This window comes from Oenanthe melanoleuca, chromosome 1 (assembly GCF_029582105.1).
Source record: "Oenanthe melanoleuca isolate GR-GAL-2019-014 chromosome 1, OMel1.0, whole genome shotgun sequence".
NCBI classification, from domain to species: Eukaryota; Metazoa; Chordata; class Aves; order Passeriformes; family Muscicapidae; genus Oenanthe; species Oenanthe melanoleuca.
The window spans coordinates 384,723-405,518 of NC_079333.1; the positions used below are offsets into that span (position 1 = coordinate 384,723).

The window sequence follows — 20,796 nt, forward strand, 5'->3', positions numbered from 1 at the left end:
TTTAAAACTGCTTTTATTCCAGCCGTATGAAGACACATGGAGAGGGTCAAAGAAACCGGGATCGGGAATTCAGTTGCGTGCGCCTGCAGAATAACTGGGGCGCGGTTTCGTTCCCCCGAGAGCGCGGGGCAGCCGCTCCCGCCCTCTGGGAGCCGCGGCGGTGCCGCAGCAGCGTCCGGGTCAGTCTTGTGCTCCAGAGCCCCCGAAGCTGCGCCTGGCCGCGGCTTTGCGCGGGCTGTGCGGCTCTGGAGCTGCTGGGGCCGGCCGGCATTTCCTGCGGCACGGCTCCTTTCCGGAGCTGGGGGCTCCGCTCGCCTTCTCTCGTGGGCTCGGGCCGCGGCTTTTCGGCGGAGCCGGCGGCTCTGCCGGGGCGGGTGTGGGGGGTGTGGGTGCTTTGTGTCCTTTTTAGGCTTTGTTCTGCATTCGTTTTCCGGTGTTTTATCCCCTCCTGTATGCAGTTTTAGGGTTTGTTTTTTACTGCCTTTTCCCCTCCTCTTTTCCCCGCTCTCGTGCTCGGGGGTGCAGCAGCCCCGGGAGGGCTGTGCCGGGCTCGGTTCGGGCTCGGTGCCGTGGCGGCTCGGCGCGGCTTCCACCGCCACCTGCTCGTTCCAAATGCGGGGATCTAACCCCTACAAAGATAGATGCCATACAGCAAAAGTTTCTTTTTCCCTTCCCCGCGCGGCGGCATTCCCCACTCTCCCCCCGTTCTCGGAGCGGCTCCCGTTTTCCCCGCGGGGTCCCGGAGCTGCCGCCCGCCGTCTGCTGCCCGACTGCTGAGCCGCCTCTCTTTACCACAGCCCACAGGCGGCCTGTGTCTTCAGATCCCTTCTAGCAGAAACAAAAGAAAACACAACAAAACAAACAACCCTCCCCCCCACCCCCCCCCCAAAAAAAAAAAAAAAAAAAGGGAAAGAGTGATTTTTTTATTGTTTTTCTGGAGGAATTCAAAACTATCTGTGTGCACTATGGCACAGTTATAATGGTGTTGGCTTTTACTATAATAATTAGAAATTTATATACCAAACAGTATTTACAGACAGATAATGTTTCTGCCCCCTTAATTCGGGGGACCCTTTCTTCACAAATGTTTTTAAGTAAATGCCTGTAGAACAGCAGTTAATGTTTAAGCCAAGGCTGAAAATTCTTTTTGCCATAAAACATGTGTCAACATTTTGATTATATATAGCTCTTTAGTAATTTAAGAATGATTAAATCTGTACTTTAGAAAATCCTAATAAGACCTATACTTAACAATTGCAATTACCATGATCTGTGCTCAAATCCAAATTACACAGAATCACAACATACTTATCATATCCTTTTTAATCCCTCCAGCAAAATCATCCTGTTCACAGATCGTCCGAACGTTTTAGTGCCCTTTTTTATTAACAGTATTAGAGTAACTTACGTCTATAATCTTGTAAGAGATGTTGGTTTGTATTCCTGTTAAGGGCCAATATTTTCATGTCCACATACGTTCTATTAAGATTGACTAAGGCTTAGTTCTATTAGGTTAATTCTGCTCAATTTCATTTCTGTTGAGTTTCAGTATCACTAAATTTAGACAACGTTCCAGTTTTATTTTGATCACGTTATGTTTGGTATTAATACCTGATTAACTGAATTCTCTTAAGGGTGCTTTTTGTTCTACTGAAGTGATGAGTCGCTTTGACTTGGCAATTTGACCCTATCAATATGAGAGCTGGACCTATTTTTGAAGTGCACTTGGGTATCCTTTTCCAGACATCTTTGTCTAGTTCTGCACTGATTTGACATTTTTCAGCTGTTGCAGAAACTGGAATGATGGTACAATGTTCTAGTGGCTGGCAATTGCTATAAATGGATGTTTGGATATGTTCATTTTGTTTAATTAATCAAAACAACAAGGTTAAATTTAGCAGGCAATTCATTAATAGCAACAATTGTATATAAATGAATACAATCAGAATATATTAGTTACAAAGATTTAAGTAAATACAAAATTTAGCAATGGGTAATTTAGTATAATTGAGGCTTGGTTCGAATCAAGTGTAAGCAAAACTGACTGGAGGATACCCTGGCTGGGGGTACGGGTAGGACCATTCCTCTCACAGTGTACAATATGCTTAGTGCATTATGCTTAGCATTATATAATTAAATATATCTTCCCACCACAGGCCTTAGTCCTGTGTCCAATGCTTTGGAATCACCCCAATTTGGCCCAATTCAAGGCTGAAAGTTTTATTTCTAGATGCTGTTCTTAGGCCTACACCCTTACCATCCTCATTGCCACCAAACATCAGGAGGATGATTCTATCTGCTTTGTTTAACCATTTCCTTTATCCTTTCTTGCTTTATAACAATTAAATACAATTTTTCTATTGATTATAAAGCAACAATTTTGCTAATATTGTTCCAATTTAATTAGCACGAATCATATACATAACAGTGAATTGTCTAATTTCACATGTTACTAATTATGTCTGTTATTGGAAATTTTTTTGGTTGCATATGTCTGAATTCTTCCTGACTGCTGTAAGTTTCTGGTCTCACTAGAACACATTGTTTTGCTATTCCCTTCATGTTCTTAGCAAAAGTCATATATGCTTTTAGGAAAACAGAAAGAAAGTGAAATGAGCTTCTAGAGAAGTCTGAGTAATGCAATATTTATATTAAAAAAATTGAAATGATTTTTCGGTAAGGCTCCTCAATTGAATGTATTGATAATTGCTAATCCCTAATTGATACACTAACTTAAAGAGAAAATATGCATGTGTTTCTATCATCAGCAGGTTCAGAGTAGTCATCTATGCAATTGCCTCCAAGAAAATGAGGCACAGTCAGAAGAGAAATTACAGAACCACCATGCAGTTTTCATGACCCGAACAGGAGCAGGACTGCCAAAACAACCCTGTCTGGAAATTTACAAAAGCAACTTAGCAAGAAGCCTGCACCCACCCACCGCCTCTGCCATGTTTCCCGAGTTAGTCACAGCCAGGAGCTGCACAAGCCCTGCAGCCCCAACCTGCAGCACCAACCCACAGCTGCCAGCCCAGAGCCACCAGTGCTGCAGCACCAGCCCAGAGCCACCAGTGCTGCAACATCAGCCCAGAGCCACCAGTGCTGCAGCACCAGCTGTCACGATGTGACTTGGGTTTACCAACCTTAATATATTTATTTTTTTTTTACAGACAGGACCTAGGAGTAGAGACAAAGCAGGCTTAAACTTAAATGTAGAGTAAGAAATTTATTAATAACACAAAAATAATTTAGAATAAGATCTCTGGATTGTTCCCTCCTCCCCTTTATTTTACATTTTTTTACCAACAAACATACAGGGATCACTTCAGTCAGTTATACATCCAAATAATTAGTTTAGTTTACTTAAGAGACAAAAGTCCTTTTTTTAGTTATGGCTTAGGGGGTGTCTTCACCTTCACAATCCACATCTGCCTGGGAAAATATTGCAGATTATGACTTTCGTCTCCATTCTTTCACAGTCCTTTCAAAGCTGTGCAATGGGTTATGTTACACACTTGGGGTATAACTTTTAAAGGCAGGCTGCCGAAAAACAAAATTCTCTTCATCTCCTTCTCTATGAAGTGTCTCTGTTCATATTCCAGTCTCAGAACAGAGAGAAAGCTCCATTTCCCTGAGGCAAAAAGTAATTTCTTTCTCTATCAATGTCTCTGTTAATATTCCAGTCCCAGAACAGAGAGAGCTCTATTTCCTCAAGGCAAAAAAGTCCTCTTTTTAAGCACCAAAACTTCTCCAAGTATATTTCACAGTTTAAAGGAATTGTAGTGAAGTCACAATCCCCTTAGCCCACAAAAAAGGTTTTAAGCTACTTATCAGTTTGCATCTTTTCAATCTCTTCCCACCAGGAACTTTATCTTCATTCCGCTGACCTCTGTAGTCTCCATGCTTTAATTTCTCTCATTCATGGGAAGCTTAGGAGATCGAGGATCTTATCCAGGCATAAAGAAGTTACAATTGTATCCAGATCATGAAGAAACAACATGGGCAGCTGAAGGCCTCTTCTCTCATAACGAGGAGGGAAGGGGGAAGGGAGAGCTTTTGGTGGCTCCCCGATCCCCCCTGCTCGGCCATGCCACGTGGAGAGGGGAGCTCCGGGCCGCGCGGGGCCATGCGGTCAGGGAGGGTGGGCCGGGACCATGCGGCCGGGCCGGGCCCCCCAGCAGAGCCGGGGCCGGGGTCCCAAGCCGGGCCCCCAGCAGAGCCAGGGGCACCGGGCCGGACTCCAGGCCAAGCCCGGAGCAGAGCCAGAGCCCCCAGGCAGGGACCACCACCCCCAGGAGGACCGGAAGCCGCAAGAGAGGCGGCCAACTCAATCCACTGTGATTTGTGAACGTGAAATAACTTTTCATTGGTTTCCCGAGCTGTCCATCACCAAACCAGCTCTCTGATTGGTGGCAGCAGCTCACAGGGGAAGCTCCCAGAGACGGGAGAGCCCCTCCCACTCCCCAGCCTCATGGAGCCTGCTCTGAGGTGAATCCATCCCAAGCACGGGAAACCAACACGCCAGCCCAGAGCCACCAGTGCAGCACCAGATCATAGCCACCAGTGCTGCAGCACCACCAGCCCAGAGCCACCAGTGCTGCAGCACCAGCCCACAGCCACCAGTGCTGCAGCACCATCCCAGAGCCACCAGTGCTGCAGCACCAGCCCAGAGCAGCCATTGTTTGATGATGCCAGAGACATGCAGGTGCCACCACTTGGAAATCCAGGGAATTTGGGGAACCCTCTGGATGTAGTGTGAGCACTGGGGCCAGAGAATGGGGATGTCACTGAGGGTACTTGGAGCACTAAGATGGGGGTTGGGGAGTCCCTGCATGTTATAAGTACAGATTATATTATTGGCTTTTTGCAAGTATTAAAATGAATGCTATGTGTTTAATGTTGGAAAACTTTGCTGTATGAATATAGTTTATTTTAGATCTGTTATTAACAAAACTTAGAAATAATAGTGTGCTAAGTTTTTTTGGGTTTTTTTGGGGTTTTTTTTGGTTTTTTGGTTTTTTTTGTTTTTTTTTTTTTTTACTACAACATGGTGAAGTAAAAAGCTTTTCTTTATGTAAGTAACTCAGAGAATGGTAAAAAGATAATCAGAAATTTCTTCACATTCTTGGATTATCCTATCTGGATAAAGATAGGGATGACAAACACCAGAAGTCCAGGGAAGGAATTTATGGAGCCACAATAAAAGCTGATTTACAGATTGGGGAAATGATTTTGAATAATGCATGAAGGTCTATGAATATTCCACATGTTGATGCATTTAAGGAAGTGTTTTCTGAGTTAGTGTGTGCTCTTGGCTGAACTTCAAGCACTGGGACATAAGAATCTTTTGCTTTATTGTTTTTATTGTCTTCTACTTGACTTTTTTTATTAAGCCTTGTAAAATCTACCAGGAAAATGAACCTCATTTTTCACACTGCAGGTATGGGCAAGGGGATGGGGGAGCCTCTGGGGGTACTGGGAGAGAAAATGGGGAGCACAGGGTGCCCTGTGTAGCCTTCTCCTGGCTCATGACACCTCCCTTGGAAGGATGGACAACCACAGGAGCCATGGAGGGAGCACCCCGTGTCACCCAGTGCCTCCCCCTTCCCAGAGTGTCACAACTTTTGCTGTAGATTGCCATAGATGTCACTGAGTTCCCATGGTTGCCCATGTGGCCCCTGCAGCTCCATGTAGGTCGCCTGAGGATCCTCCAGTGGGGGGGCCCTGTGTGAATAAAGGGGTGTGTGGAAGGGGATGGGAGGTCCTGAGGGTTTGGGGAAAACCCAAATCATGGTCAGAGCCTGCACTCACCTTTCCTGGTGCTTCCTGGCAGCTCCAAAGGAGACCTGGAGGGGTGACATTGATTCCCCACCCACCCCCAGAACCCTGAACCACCACCAGACCCTCAATTCCCACCAAGTCCTCCCAGTATCCCTGATGCACCCCAGGAACCCTGAAGCACCCCACTGCCCCAAGACCCTGACCCCTCGGAACCCCAAGCCTGGCAGGGAGGGGCATCCTCAGAATTCCCAAAAAGCCCTGATAGAACCCCCAACATCCCTGCATGACCCTTCAGCACCTCCCCAGCCACCCCTGGGCCCTGAGCCCTGGTCACTGGGGGCTCAGCCCCTCCCAAGTTAGGGTCTGTGGGGGCCACCCTCCCCTTCTCTGGGCACCTTCCCACCACTCTCCAGGACCCGCGTCCCCCATTGTCACCCACCCATGTGGATCCACCAAAGGCCACAATGATACTCATGAGCAGGACCAGGAACAAGAGGGACCCAATGACCAATGCAGGAAATACCCAAGGAGCCTCTGCAGGAAACAGAGGGGGATACACTGGGGTCACGGGGGTCACCCCAGAGGTTCTGCAATCCCAGTGATCTCATGAGTTTCCCTCCTGTGCCCTGTTCCATTTGTGTCACTGCCAGGGACAGAGCGGGGCTGACCCTGGGTCATCTGTGATCCGGGGATCTCAGAACCACGTAGGAACCCCGTGTGACCCCACCTGTGTTCCAGTGGTGTCCAGTGGTTCCCTGTGGTGTCACCTCCAGGGCCAGCTCTGGGCTGAGTGCCTGGAACACGCGGTGCCCGTCCTGTCCCAGCTGGTTGGTGGCCACGCACTGGTAGGTGCCCGAATGTCCCACATCGATGTCCCCAAGCTCCAGGAGGGGACCCTGGGCCACCTCGTGCCCGTTGTGCAGCCAGGTGAAGGTGACAGGGGCTGAGCCCACCTGCACCGAGCAGCGCAGGGTCACGGGGTCACCTGGGCACACCTGGAGTGCCGGGGGACCGGGGGTGATGGTGGCATTGGCCACGGGCACTGCGGGGACACAGACAGGGCTGAGGTGGGGGGAGGGGCTGACACCCAGAGTGGGGGCAGGGAATGAGGCAAGGGAGTGTCAGATGGGGGGATGTGGGAGCCTGTGCATGGTGGCACCTGGAGACAGAGGGAGCCTGTCAGCCAGGAATGTGACTTATGGTGGTGTTTACCAGTCACCCACTGGGGATGTTGTGGGTGAGGGCTTCCAGAGCCAGAGGGTCCCGGCCACCCAGAACCGTGACCTGCAGTGGTGGGGATGTGGCTGGTGTGGGATGGGGATGCCGTGGATGAGGTCACACCCAGGCTGAGGGTCCTGCTTACCCAGGATGGTGACATTCAGGGGGACACTCTTGGCCATGCTGTCCCCACTGGTAGTGGCTGCTGTCATTGTCCCCAGCGTGCCTCAGCTCAAGGCGGGGGCCAGTGCCCAGTGGTGTCCCTGAGCCTCCCCCGTGCCAGGGGAAGGACAGGGGACCTGTCCCTTTGGCCACCACACAGCTCAGCAGTCTCCCAATGCCACCTGTGCCCCAGGGGGCTGCACGGGCAGGGACACCCCTGAGAGCGGGACCCCTGCAGGGGGACATGGGTGGGATGGGGCATCTGGGAAGGGTGAGACATATGGGGAGTGGCAGGAGGGGAGTACAATGGAGTGGGAGGGGATCCCATTGAGGGAGAAGTGGACCCAGAGAGGGGTGGAATTGAGGCAGGCAGAGATGAGAGACAGGGATGAGATAGGACAGAGGGGACCAAGGGAGGGATGTGGGGTGGCTCAGAGAGCGATGGGGAGAGCCCAGGGAGGGACTGGGGGGAATCAGGGAGGGCTGGAAGTAAGCCAGGTAGGAAAGGGAGAGCAGAGGATGGAGCTGGGAACTCAGAAGTGGTATGGGATGACAGGCAGGGATGGGGTCCCTAGAGAGGGACCTGGACAAATATGGAGGGAACTGAGAGGGACATGGGAAGGTCTGGGTGACCCAGGGATGGAAGGAAGGAGGGAGGAGGGACCCAGGCAGTGGTGGAGGAAAGCTGGGAAGATGCTGGGATTTCCCTTCCCCATTCCCACATTCACCATGTACTGTCACTGTCACTGTCACTGGTGCTGACTTCTCCCAGCACGGTGATGGCCCAGAGCTCACCCAGCCCCCGCAGCGATAGCGGCCACTGTGGTGCAGCTGCAGGGGGGACAGGGACAGCTCGGTCCCACAGAGGGGCCCCCCCAGATCCTTGTCCCCGTGGTAAAATCGTACTCCAGTGACCGTGGCATCCTGCCAGCCCCGGCAGCGCAGTGTCACCGTGTCCCCCTCCAGCAGCGCCCGTGCCGGCAGCTGCAGCACAAGACGCTCTGTGAAACAGGAAGGACCTGTCACATCTGGGGAGTCTGGGGGATCCCAAAGGCCTTGGGAGGCACCAGGGGTCCCCCACTGCAACAGGGGATCTCAGGACAATGGGATGCTCTGGGATGTCCCTGTGTGCAGGGGACGGGCTCTGGTCACATGAGGGGAGTGACCTGGGAATGGAGCCCACCCAGAACTCTTGGGGATCCCGAGGGTGCAAGGGCAAACATCCCCCCTCACCATTTGACACCATCACAGGGGGGCTGAGCCCAGTGCCAGGCCTGTCACACGTGTAGGTTCCACTCTCTGTGACAGTGAAGTGTTCGGGTCCTTTCTGCCACCAGCGCCGCCTGTCCTTGTACCAGGTGGTGTCACCGGTGGTCCCTGAGCCCTGGCAGGTCAGTGTCACCCGGTCCCACAGCACCGCCGGCGTCCAGGGGGGCTCCACCAGGAGCTGGGTGCTCTGGGCACCTGTGGGTGACAGGGGACACCAGCCTGCCAGGGCCACCACGGGGCTGGGGACAGCAGGGCAGGGACATGGCATCCCCCGAGGACTCACCAGCGAGGCCGAGGGTCTGGGCTGGAAGGGAGAAGGGACAGGGCTGGGTGGGGGTGGCCCTGCAGGGACAGCAGCACCCGGGGGACCTGGTGTGGTGTCTGTCCCCAAACTGTCCATAGGTGGCACAGACCTCTCAGGGACAGGGACACCAAAATCACCCCATGTTTCAGCAGGACACGGGAGCACTGTGCACACCCCAGAACTGGGGATGCCATGGCCACCCCGTGCTGGCACAGGTCACCTCCAACAGCTCCATGATGCCTTGCCAAATCCCTGTCTCACCATTATTGTCACCAATCTCCTGTCCCATCTCTCCTGTCCCTACAGCCACTCCAAAACTCCAGTCACCTCATACTCTGGCTCTGCTAGCCTTGGGGACCTCAGGGGACCCGCAGCCCCCCTGTGCCCCCTCCCCACTGCTCTCTGCTTCACCAGGGCCCATCCCTAAGGCATCAGGCCCGTGCCCGGGGCACTCACCCCACAGGAGCAGCGCCACCTTCCCGGCCATCCCGGTGTCCCCGGCCATGGGCACTGGCTGTCACTCGCTGCTGGGGCCACCTGTCCCCTGGCTGGCGGCTCTTCGGATGAAGGGACAGGAAGTGAGGTCAGGTCTCTTCTCATGTGTAGGTGGCTCTTGGAGGGGGGAGGGTGGCCACAGGATGGGGATAGGCTCTGGGCAGGATGGGGACAGGCTGGGGACAAGGCTGGGTGGCACAAGGTGGGACATGGCATTCCCATTAGTGGGGGGCTCAGAGGGTGTGGAGAACTAGGGATTGGTGTCCAGAGGAATGGGGGGGTCCTGTAGAGGGGGAGTCACCAGAGCTGGGAGGAGTCAGGGATGGGAGTCCCAGGGGCAGGGGGCCTGCAGGGATTTGGGGTCATGGATGGTGGTCCCAAGGATGAGGGTGCCAGGGGAATGGAGTGTCCTGGGAGAATCAAGGTTCAGGAGGAAGAGAGATTATAATGGCTTGAATTTGGGGGAGACGGTTCCTTGATAATGAAGGTCCTGGCCCGTGGAGACCCTGGGAAATGGCAGTCCTGGGATGGGGGTCCTAGGGAAGGGAAGTCATAATGAAATGGGGTCTCTTTATTTGAGTCCCAGTGGAATGAGAATGCCAGAGATGAGCAGTGGCTGGGTGGGCCCATGGGTCACAGCTCCTTCCCTGAGTGCCTCAGTTGTTGTGGTGACCCAGGGCTCAGCACTGTCCCCCAGAGTGTTTATGGTTTGGGGGGTCACCCAAACCCCAAAGGCAGATTCCAAGAGACTCTTGGTTTGTGCCCGCCCCCCCCCCACCCCACCCCCTCCCCAGGGGCTTTTTCATCTTATAATTTCAATTCCCTTCTTTTAATTCCTCAATTTCACAACCCCCAAGTCCGTGTCTTGATGATCCTGGGGGACACCAGAGTAGGCAATGGGTTGGGGGAACCCCAGGGTAGGAGAAAAAGGGGGTACAGGGGGTGCTGGGAGGCTTGGGGAGGCTGTGGGGGACAGAGGCATTGAGCTGTGGTCCTCCCCCACACACTTTCACTTTCTCTCTCCTGCAGCAGAAGGAAGAGGTCCTGTCCTGGGGGATGGTGGCTTTGGGTGATTCCAGACTTCCCCAATCTTGCTCCTCCCCTGCAGGATCTGAGCCAGCAAGAGCAGCTGGGGAATGGAGCCCCAGGCAGGAAGGAGCTCCCAAACTCCTGCTCCTTGAAGCCAGTGGCCATCCAAGTGTGGGGCCCAGCCATGGCCCAGCCCCAGTGCACAGGGATGGGCACTGGCCAGCCCTGCTCTGGCCAGCCCCAGGTGGCAGCCAGGACCTGAGGCTCCCCCCACCCCCTTGGCTTTGATTCTCGCAGCTTTTGAGCTGCTGCAAAGGTGAGAATTCTTTCTATGGGGGAAAAGGCCTGGCTGTGGTTTGCTCAGCCCTGCAAGAAGCACAAAACCCAGTGTGAGCCCGAGCAGTGGCTCTGTGACGACCTCTGATGGTTTTCAGAGCAGGGCTGGCTGGAAACCCCCCTGCAGGGACAGCTGTGAGGGAACCGGTCCGGAAATGCAGCAATTGATCATTTGGTGCCTGTCCCCAAGGCACTGAGAGAGCCCAGACCTGCTGGAATTACAATCTGTTCAACAACCCAACCGGGACCCTCCTTCCTGTCTCAAACTTGAAGACCTTTGGAACCTCCCAGAAAGAATGTTTGGGCTGCCAGATAAGAGGGAAAAGTGTGGAAATATCGAGCAGGGGCTCTGCCCTTGGCCTTGGTGGGGCTGTGGGGAATGACCCTGTCTGCATTGCTGGTGTCCCCAGAGCTGCTCCATCTCTGCTCTCCTCACCTGCACAGGACAGGGGAATAGCCAGGGCTCTGCCCCACCCCTGCTCCTGCACCCTGGGGCTCCCCGGTGTGGTCCCTGTAAGAGCCTAAAATGAGGGATGCTGAACTCCAGGGGGCTCTTTAAAATGCTGTTTATTGTATCCAAATGATGCAGCAATTCACGGGTAGTGGGTGACATGTGCCCAGCCCACAGCCTTTTCAGCCATTGCTGTGGGTTCATCTGAAATCTTCTAGTTCCAGTTACAATGTATTATATACTTCTCATTACAGAGCATCTTAAAACATGATAACCAATCAATGCCTTTATTGTTACCTCTAGCCTAATATAACTAATAACATTACCATATTCATGTTACTATATTCCGATCACAAAAAGTATGTTTGAGGTTAAGTTAGAAGTTGTTTTTCAGTTTTCTTGCAGTGGAAAATTCTGAGATCATATCTCTACTTCCTGAAATGGATAGACCTAGAAAAACCTCTGGCTGTGGCACTTGTCTGGTTGGGTATTAAGTGCTGCATTGTAAGAGTGTTGTGTTGTGATTTACCATTTGTTTTGGGACGTTCTTGTTAAATCTGTACTCCCCAGTTTCAGTCTCTTGTGCTCCAAGTTGTACCCTCCCCTGCAATTCCCGTATCCTCAGTTTCCTCCTTACATTCTGTCGAGCAAGGTCTCCGCTACTTTCCACATGCCCATCAAACCGCTGACTCCGCCCAATAATAAACAAATTAAAAAACTCCCATAATGCTTAGCTCTAAAGCAGACGTTCAATTAACACAAAAACTCCTAAAAGCAAAGAGCAGGCACAAGATTTACATCTCCATGAGACATCAATAGGTGAGCAGAATACCAAGCTATGAAGGAAAGTTTCCATGATCACCTCACCATCACCTAAAGCATCATGACAGTATGACCCCATAGACTCAGTGACCAAAAGTGGGTTCCTGGGAACCCGTGTGATGGAACCCCTGATTATGCAGCATGAGCAGCAGATTGGACTGGTGCCTCCTCCTCAGCGATATCCGGTGGGAGCAGCAGCAGTGGAGTGCACAGCCCTTCAAGTTCCCCCACCCATCACTGTCCTAATAAAGGCTTTTGAAAAAGGAGATTTGTCTCCTGCCCCTGCTTTTAACACTTCCAACATGGCATTTTTCTTTGTCTGTGAAAATCTTTATGCTTGGTAAAAACGTATTTTGTTTGAGGTGGATTTATCCTTTGCTCTGAGTCATAAAAGGCCCTTCCAACTCACTTGCTCATTGCCTTTTTAGTTACCCAGTAAGACTGGCTCAGCAATTCCTTTCTTCTACACCAAAAATTGCTATCATTTCTCTACCTTCTTCAGATTCTACTTTCAAAGATTTTTCTCGTATACATACATATCTGTGAGCCTTTCCTGTCAAATCCTTCTCCTTCCCAGTGCGGTCCCTGTCCCTCCATCCCGGCCCCTCGCACCCGGTGCCCCCCAGCCCCTCCGGCCGCGCCCCCGACAGCGCCGGCCCCGGCAGAGGCTCCAGAGCTCCGGGAGGATGAGACGCTCCCCAGGCAGCGCCGGCTGAGCCGGGCCCGGCTCCCTCACGCCATCCTTGCCAGCAGCACTCGGGCTCCAGCAGCCCGGGCTGATCCTTCGGGATGCTCCGTCCGCCCCAGAGTGCTGCCCTTTGTTTGGAACAAGCCAGGAGCACCCGAATCATCCCCAAGGCCGGTTCTGGGACCTCCTCTGAGGCTGTGCCTGAGTCCTGAGCGGCTTTGGAGCCCCATGGGTGTCACTGCTCTGTCCCAAAATCTCGGGGGAGCAGGAATGGCAAGGGGTGCCCCACCATGTCCTGGCCCCCTGGGCCTCAGCACCCTGTGGAGTTCCCGGCACTCCTGCTCCATCTGCATGGCCAGGTGCTGTTCCCGTGCGGCACCTGCTCCAGCCGCTCCTGCCTCAGCAGCTGCTCCAGCTCAGCCTTCCTGGCCAGCCAGAGTGAAGCACCGGCCACAAGCACAGGCTCTGAACCATGCCCAGCACAAGCAAAAAGCTCCAGGAAACCTCCCTAGCAGCCAAACCAGCTCCTTGTGGGCAGAGCTGGGGGCACCTGAGCCCCAAAATGTGTCCAGTGCTGCCACAGGGGCCCAAAATCCCCAGGAGAGGTAACAGAGTTGTGTGCGTGAGCACAGGGATGGTTTAGCAGCACAGCTGAACTTCAGGAGCCCCGGCCCTAATTACAACAGCTCGTTAAGGGTCTGCTCGTCCTCCCTCTCTTCCGCCTCCCCCAGTGGCTGCTGTGTCAGGACCAGCAGTGGCCCAGGAAGAGCAGCAGCTCCAAACGTGCTGTGGAGCCCCTGAGGAGCCCTGGCAGTGTCAGCAAGGAGCACCTGCTTTCCTCAACATCCCAGGGAATTCAACATTCCCAGATCTGCTGTGCCGGGTCTGAAGGAGGAAAAGGCAGTGAAAGGCTGAGGGTTTTCAGGAATTGTGGTGGGAAGGCACGAGAGGTGCTGCTGTGGGCCTGAGACCTGCCTGGGGTTCGGTGCTGCCTTCCTTGCGTTCCCATCAGGGAGAGCGGTCGCGGGTGTCGCGCAGGGTGTGTGCCTGGGCCGGGACACTGCTACGCTGCCACCGGGCACCAGGATCCAAGCTGCTGCCTTCGTCTCTTGTGCCCGGGCGCTGCCGGTGCTGGTGCCGGGACCGATTGGTGCAAAGCGTGAGTTTGCCAAAGGAGCGATTTGGCCTCGTCCCTCCCGCCCGAGGCCGCCATGGCCCCTGAGGGGTTGGAGCTGGCACCGGGGCGCTCCCTGCTGGCCGGGAGTGCTCCCTGCAGCGCCCCCTGCTGGCCGGGAGTGCTCCCTGCAGCGCCCCCTGCTGGCCGTGGCCATAACTGCACCAAAGATGAACAAAGCCCTGAGCGGGTTGGAAATGTCTGTCCTTGTCTTACTGTTTGTTCTGTTCTGTAAATTTCCTAGCAATGAACTGTTATTCCTATTCTTACATTTTTGCCTGGAAGACCCACAATTATAACAATTACAGTGACGGATCCTCTTTCCATTCCAGGTATCTTCATGCTTTCCTTGGCAGACGTTTCTCTTTTAAACCAAGACTCTTTCCAGCTTCTAGGTTTCAGCATGAATGGGGCAGACACTCAAGAGAAGACCGGGTCAGACACTTGACCACCACATGCTCTGCTTTTGAAGCACTGGGGCCTCCCAGGGCCCTGTCTCATGTTGGGACTCCTGGTTCCTTAGCCACTCAGGAGCTGGGTTTGGCAGAGCATCACACTGTCCCCAGTCTGCCGTGGCTGACAGACTGACTGACACAGGGCACCCTGTGTCACAAAAAGCAAGGCCTGACCCAGCCCTGCCACAGTCAGGCGTTCCAAAATATCTCGAGACATCAAATTGTTCTTATTTCTGACACCCCACCCTGTGCCATGGCCTGATTCCCACTGCCCTGGAAAAGGGTGGGGCTCCAATACCCCTCCAGGGCCTTTGTGACATCATCATTTGGGGGACAAGTCACAGGAGGGGTTTGAGACAGGGCAGAAGGGAATCCAGAACACTGGTCTGTAGTGGCAGCCAAAAATTAGAGCATCCCATTCCTAAAGCCTGATAAAGCTGAAAAAAGAAACAACATCCCTGCCACTTGAACAAAAAAGCTGCATTGGATGCCAATAAGAGGGCAACGAGTCTTGTGTTCCCTGGGCACTGGGAGGAGAGGTGAGGAGCCGTGGGTGTACTGGGATTGCTGAGAGGGGCATTGCAGAGGCACTGGGAGTACAGGGGTACTGGGAGAGAGAATAGGAACAGCTTGGATGCACTGGAAGCAATGGAGAAGCACTAGGAAGGGAAATAGGAAAACCTTGGGGGCGCTGGGAGAACTGTGTAGATGAAATGGGGGTGTGTCTAAGGGTTCTGGGAGCACTTGGATATGGAATGGCGAACCAATGCTGATAGTGGGAGAGGGGTGGGGAAGGCCCTTGGTTGTTGTGGAGGCATTGGTGAGCTCTGGGTGCCCTGTGCAGCCTCACACGGGCCCCCACATTGTGCCCACCCACCCATGAATGCTGGGCACCGACGGGAGCACTGGGGGGACACAAAAGTGTGGCTGCCCAAGGGTGGGGTCCCCCAGAGCCCCCAGTACTCCGCCGTTCCCCAAGTGTCACAGCACATTCCCATAGATGTCCCCACATTCCCGCGGTCGCCCATGGGTTGCTGGCAGCTCAGCGTAGGTCACCTGGGGATCCTGGAGTGTGGTGGCACGGGGGGACACTGTGAGAGACACTGGCTGTGGCATCTGGGCAGGGGACACTCATGGGTGACGTGTCCCTCTGTGTGTGTCCCAGCCCGGACTCACCCCCCGTCTGCTTGGTGCTCACGACGTGGGTGTACAGCACCTCCCCCTCCTCTGGGGGGGCCGGGGGCTCCATGGGGGCCCTGAGGAAATAAAGGGGATGTGTGGGAGGGAATGGGAGGTCTTGGGGTTTGGGGTCAAAGGCCAGAGTGTGTTTTGAGCTCCCCACTCACCTTTCCTGCTGCTTCCTGTCAGCTGCAAAGGAAAGAGGGGAGGGGTAACTGTGGGGTCCACAGGGCCCTGAGCCCTCTAAGGAATCCTCAAACCCCACTGCACCCTCAATTTCCCTCAGCACCCCTGAGCATCCCGGGGGGCCCTCAGAACCACTGAACCACCCCAGTGCTCTGCATCCCCTCTGCCCCAAGAATCTCAAGCCTGGCAGAAAGGCTCAACCTCCAAATTCTTCCAAAGACCACTGAAGGAACGCCCCAAAAAAGGCCTTCCAACACCCCCACAAAACCTTTAGTACCCTGGGAAAGACTCAGAGCTCAAGTCACAGGCTGTGGTTGCTGCCTCATCACCCCCACATTTTGGTGGTCCCCCAGCCCTCCAGGGCCCCCATTGTCCCCATTGTCACCCACCCATGTTGTTCCACCGGTGCCAGCCCACAGCTCCACCCACGAGCAGGACCAGGAAGAGGAGGGACCCGCCAAGGCCTGCGGCCACTGCTGGGGACAGAAGGGACACATCAGGGTCACCTGTCACTGCAGGGCTCCTGCAATCCCAGTGACCCCGTGTGACCCCACCTGTGCTCCAGTGGTGTCCAGTGGTTCCCTGTGGTGTCACCTCCAGGGCCAGCTCTGGGCTGAGTGCCCGGAACACGCGGTGCCCGTCCTGTCCCAGTTGGTTGGTGGCCACGCACTGGTAGGTGCCCGAATGTCCCACATCGATGTCCCCAAGCTCCAGGAAGGGACCCTGGGCCACCTCGTGCCCGTTGTGCAGCCAGGTGAAGGTGACAGGGGCTGAGCCCACCTGCACCGAGCAGCGCAGGGTCACGGGGTCACCTGGGCGCACCTGGAGTGCCGGGGGACCGGGGGTGATGGTGGCATTGGCCACGGGCACTGCGGGGACACAGACAGGGATGGCACCGGGTGAGGGGGGGATAGGAATGCTGTGGGTGGTCACCTTCACTCTGGGGGTCCCACTCACCCAAGACAGTGACATTCAGGGGGACACTCTCGGCCACGCTGTCCCCATTGCTGACCCGGCACTGGTAGTGGCCGCTGTCATTGTCCCCAACGTGCCGCAGCTCCAGGTCAGGTCCTGTGCTTAGCGGTGTCCCCGAGCCCCCCCGGAGCCAGGAGAAGGACAGGGGACCTGTCCCCATGGCCACCGTGCAGCTCAGCACCAGGCGGTCCCCCAGTGCCACCTGTCCCCCGGGGGGCTGCACCGACAGGGACACCCCCGAGAGTGGGACCCCTGCGGGGGGACACAGGAGGGTTGGGGACATGGGAGGAATGGGGGACACCAGGGAGCAGTGACGGACTCAGGGAGGGCGAGGATAAGAGAGGGGTGGGGCATGTCAGTGAGGTAGAAAGGGGCGCAGTGGGGAGGAGGCTTGGAAAGGGATGGAAGGGACCCCAGAGAAGGATGGGACATGCAGAGAGGGGAAACAAGGAGACGGTTAAAGGGAACCACAGGGAACATTCTGCAGACCCAGACAGGGATGGCGGGGCCATGGACAATGGAGGGACATCAGAGAGGGAGAGATGCATCCAGGGAGAACTGTGGGGACCTGGTGGGGGATGCAGGAAGCAGCGAGGGTGATGGAAGGACCCAGGGAGAGAGCTGGGAAGGCAGGGCAGCACAGAGAGGGTTGAGCAGGGATGGGAGACCTGGGAGGGCTGTGGGGGCTCCCCGTGCCCATCCCCGCACTCACCGCGCACCGTGACGCCGAGCCGGGCGCTGCTCTTCCGCACGGCCCCCCCCTCGGAGCGCACCTCGCAGCTGTAATTCCCCGAGTGGGAGACCCCCACGGCGGGCACCAGGAGCTGCGGGGACCCCTGCGGGCCCCCCACCAACTGCCCGTCCCGGTAGAAGCTGTACAGGAGGGGGGCTGGGGGCCGCAGGGGGCTGGGGGTGCTGAGGCAGCTGAGATTGAGGGGGGACCCTTCGGGGAGCTCGGGGGGACCCTCCAGCACCAAGACAGGCTTGAGCTCTGGGAAGGAGATGGGGGTGGGGACTGAAACTCTGAGTCCACTGAGAAGTGGCTTTGGGGGTGTCAGGACCTTGGGGTTCAGGCGTGGGAGTGCTCACCGTGCACTGTCACTGTCACCGGTGCTGACAATTTTGCTCCTGTTCCCACCAAGCCCCCGCAGCTGTAGCGGCCGCTGTTGTGCAGCTGCAGAGGGGACAGGGACATCTGGGTGCCCCTGAGTGACCCTCTGAGCTCCTTCTCGTCCTTGTAAAATCGCACCCTGGTGACAGAGTTGTCTGGCCAGGCCCGGCAGCGCAGTGTCACCGTGTCCCCCTCCAGCAGCGCCCGTGCTGGCACCTGCAGCACCAGCGGCTCTGTGGGACAGGAGGGTCCCGTCACACTGAGGAGCCCGAGACAGGTCCAGAGTGGGTGCCCACGGCACCGGGGTCGTCTGGGTGGAGTGTCCACTGTGGGAGGGTCCCAGGGACACCAGGAGCAGTCCCATGGCACAGCTGTCCCTGTGAGCAGGGGACAGGCACTAGGCACATGAGGGATGTGCATGTATCCAGGGAGTGGAGCTCACCCAGACCTATTAGGGAGCCACCAGAGCATTTCAGATCCCCCCTCACCATCTGACACCATCACGGTGGGGCTGAGCCCACTGCTGGGTCTATGACACGTGTAGGTTCCACTCTTGGTGACAGTGAATCTGTCGGGTCCTTTCTGCCACCAGAGCCGCCTGTCCTTGTACCAGGTGGTGTCACCGGTGGTCCCTGAGCCCTGGCAGGTCAGTGTCACCCGGTCCCACAGCACTGCTGGCGTCCAGGGGGGCTCCACCAGGAGCTGGGTGCTCTGGGCACCTGTGGGTGACAGGGGACACCAGCCTGCCAGGGCCACCACGGGGCTGGGGACAGCAGGGCAGGGACATGGCATCCCCCAAGGACTCACCAGCGAGGCCGAGGGTCTGGGCTGGAAGGGAGAAGGGACAGGGCTGGGTGGGGGTGGCCCTGCAGGGACAGCAGCACCTGGGGGACCTGGTGTGGTGTCTGTCCCCAAACTGTCCCCACAGGGACACTGGTGTAGCACGGAGGTTTTGAGGACAGGGACACCTCGGTCACCCTGGGCTGAGTCAGGACATGGGGACACTGTGGATGCCCCATGCATGCACAGGTCACCTCCCGCAGCCCTACAGCACCTGTCCCCATGGTCACATCCCCATAGCCCTGTGCCCGTGATCCCATTCCCATGGCATCTGTCCCCATGGCTCATGTGCATGGGCCGTGGCCCTTCTCCCTGTCCCTGCATCCCTGTCTCCCTGTCCCTGTCCCCACAGCTGCCCCAGCCCCAAGGTTCCTTTTGCCACATCCTTGTCCCCACATCTCGATACCCCTGTTCCCATCCCCACATCCCAGTTCCCCTGTTCCTCTCCCCCTGTTCCTGTCCCCACGGCCACCCCACGTCTCTGGTCACACTGGGCTCCATGCCCATGCCCTGGCTCTGCTGGCCTTGGGGACCTCATGAGACCCCACTGTCCCCCTGTGTCCCCTCCCCACCGCTCTCTGCCTCACCAGGGCCCATCCCCGTGTTGTCAGGCCCGTGCCCGGGGCACTCACCCCACAGGAGCAGCGCCACCTTCCCGGCCATCCCGGTGTCCCCGGCCATGGGCACTGGCTGTCACTCGCTGCTGTGGCCACCTGTCCCCTGGCTGGCGGCTCTTCGGATGAAGGAACAGGAAGCCAGCTCAGCTCTCATCCTCATGTGTAGGTGGCTCTTGGTGGGGGCAGGGTGTGGACAGGATGGGGGCAGGGTGGGGACCTTGTGGGCCATGGGGCTGATGGTGGGACATGGTGAGGACAGGATGTGTCCGGAATTTGGAGGCTGAGGTGTTGTAGAGAGCCATGGTTGGGTATCCAGGCCATGTGGTTCCCAGGTTTGGGGGTACAGGGGGAAAAATGGACCCTCGGGAATGGGGGGTCTGGGTGAAGAAGGAGCCCATGGGATGGATCCAGGCAATGGTGGTGTTGGGCAGAGCTGGGGTGGGTCCCCAGGGAGGAGAGATCAAGGGAATGGGGGTGCCAGGGTTTAGTTCCCATGGGAATGGATCTCTCAGAGAAGGACACTGGTTAGTGGGCAGAGGGGTCACAGCTCCTTCATGGGGTGTCTCAGATTTTGGGCTGACTCAGAGCCCAGCACAGCCCCCACAGGGTGCTCATGGCCAGGGGGACACCCCAGGCTTGTCCTGGGATGTGCTGTCTCTCTGCCCCACACACCCCTGGGTTTTTTCCTGTCTCCCCATTTCCTGGCTCAGCCATCCCAGGGAACATTTGAGCAGGTAACAGGTGGGGAATCCCAGAAAGGGGAAAAGGGGGCTGGGGGGTGCAGGCAGTGATTGGGGGGCTGTGGGGGATGAGGATCTCTGGCTGTGCTCCCCCAAAATTTTCACTTTCTTATTTCTGCAGCAGAAGGAACAAGCCATTCATGCTGAGGCCAGGGCATGGATTCTGTCCTGGGGGGCACATCCAGGGGGGTCCTGCCCTGAGGCAAAAGGGCTCCCTGGGCTGGTGATGCCTGGGTCTTATCCCAGGGTCTTTTCCCAGAGGTGTCCTTGTCCTGGGGTTGCCACGTCCTTGGGGATTTCTGTCCCAGAGTTGTCCCATGTGCCCTGGAGGGCCCTGAGCATTCCCACTGTCCCCAGTCAGGCCCTTGCACCTCTGGGGTGCACAAACTTAAGGGGACGCCTGTGACGACCTTGCCCTGGTAATGGAAAATCCCAGGTACATTTGCTTCAATTCCCTTTTACCCAAATGGTGTAGACAAAATTATACATCCATAGAATAAAGGCAAAAATCTTTTTCCTCATGATTTTTTCCCAAGCAAAGTTCAATCTGACAAGGCATAAAATAGTCTGGCTTATAGAGGGCTTTGCTCTCCCAACAAGTCACTTACAATACAGACACAAACAAATCACCAAGAAAAGAGATATTTTTGTTCCGTTTAGGAGCTCATTGGTGCATCCCACAGCAGCTTTAGATTGTGGATAACACAGAGTGTGGAACCTCCATGAGTTTCCAAAACATCCATGGGATTGTTCCCTGCCTGCTGGGTAGCAACCCACCCCTTAAGGAAGGCAATTTTTGGGCCATAGTTAGGAACTCTTCAAATTTATCATATTCTCACACTCAAACTTGACTTACTTCCCATGGATTCTGCTACCAAAAGGGCAGAAACTCTGTCCATCCCTGGAGCAGTGCACAGCAGTCTGTGGAAATGCCCATGTGCCACTCAGGCTCTGATTCCCTGGT

At 55.5% G+C, this 20,796-nt stretch overlaps 2 protein-coding genes and 1 long non-coding RNA gene across 3 annotated transcripts; 1 reads left to right on the forward strand and 2 right to left on the reverse strand.

The window, feature by feature from the left end:
* LOC130257907 (uncharacterized) lies at positions 1 to 2,848 on the forward strand. Its single transcript, XR_008841399.1, has 3 exons — positions 1 to 179; positions 1,336 to 1,399; positions 2,769 to 2,848. It is a non-coding gene; the product is annotated as an uncharacterized LOC130257907 (long non-coding RNA).
* A 2,518-nt stretch (positions 2,849 to 5,366) lies between these two features.
* Positions 5,367 to 9,298, reverse strand: LOC130257889 (Fc receptor-like protein 5). The gene is made up of 8 exons (XM_056500826.1): positions 9,191 to 9,298; positions 8,714 to 8,734; positions 8,395 to 8,625; positions 7,890 to 8,162; positions 6,509 to 6,823; positions 6,221 to 6,315; positions 5,812 to 5,846; positions 5,367 to 5,724 (listed from the first exon to the last, which is right to left on the reverse strand). Exons 1-8 carry the CDS (start codon positions 9,237 to 9,239, stop codon positions 5,616 to 5,618), a joined length of 1,128 nt encoding a protein of 375 aa, XP_056356801.1. The 5' UTR covers positions 9,240 to 9,298; the 3' UTR covers positions 5,367 to 5,615.
* Positions 9,299 to 15,144: 5,846 nt separating this feature from the next.
* LOC130260188 (Fc receptor-like protein 2) lies at positions 15,145 to 20,321 on the reverse strand. The gene is made up of 12 exons (XM_056505397.1): positions 20,295 to 20,321; positions 19,127 to 19,208; positions 18,443 to 18,463; positions 18,124 to 18,354; positions 17,614 to 17,868; positions 17,237 to 17,515; positions 16,507 to 16,776; positions 16,104 to 16,418; positions 15,939 to 16,025; positions 15,531 to 15,552; positions 15,361 to 15,440; positions 15,145 to 15,275 (listed from the first exon to the last, which is right to left on the reverse strand). The coding sequence occupies exons 1-12, from the start codon at positions 20,319 to 20,321 to the stop codon at positions 15,166 to 15,168; spliced, it is 1,779 nt and encodes a 592-aa protein (XP_056361372.1). The 3' UTR covers positions 15,145 to 15,165.
* Between the last annotated feature and the right edge of the window lie 475 nt (positions 20,322 to 20,796).

What these genes read in the sequence shown, in the direction of transcription:
- LOC130260188 (XM_056505397.1), bottom strand. Translation starts at nt 20,321, where the DNA reads ATGTATAATTTTGTCTACACCATTTGG. An exon ending in CCTGAATGTCACTGTCTTGG is followed by an intron (nt 16,419 to 16,506) that starts GTGAGTGGGACC and finishes GTGTCCCCGCAG; the next exon opens with TGCCCGTGGCCAATGCCACC. An exon ending in GACAGGAAGCAGCAGGAAAG is followed by an intron (nt 15,441 to 15,530) that starts GTGAGTGGGGAG and finishes TTATTTCCTCAG; the next exon opens with GGCCCCCATGGAGCCCCCGG.
- LOC130257889 (XM_056500826.1), bottom strand. Translation starts at nt 9,239, where the DNA reads ATGGCCGGGGACACCGGGATGGCCGGGAAGGTGGCGCTGCTCCTGTGG. An exon ending in CCCTGTGATGGTGTCAAATG is followed by an intron (nt 8,163 to 8,394) that starts GTGAGGGGGGAT and finishes CCTGTTTCACAG; the next exon opens with AGCGTCTTGTGCTGCAGCTG. An exon ending in TGGACACCACTGGAACACAG is followed by an intron (nt 6,316 to 6,508) that starts GTGGGGTCACAC and finishes TGTTTCCTGCAG; the next exon opens with AGGCTCCTTGGGTATTTCCT.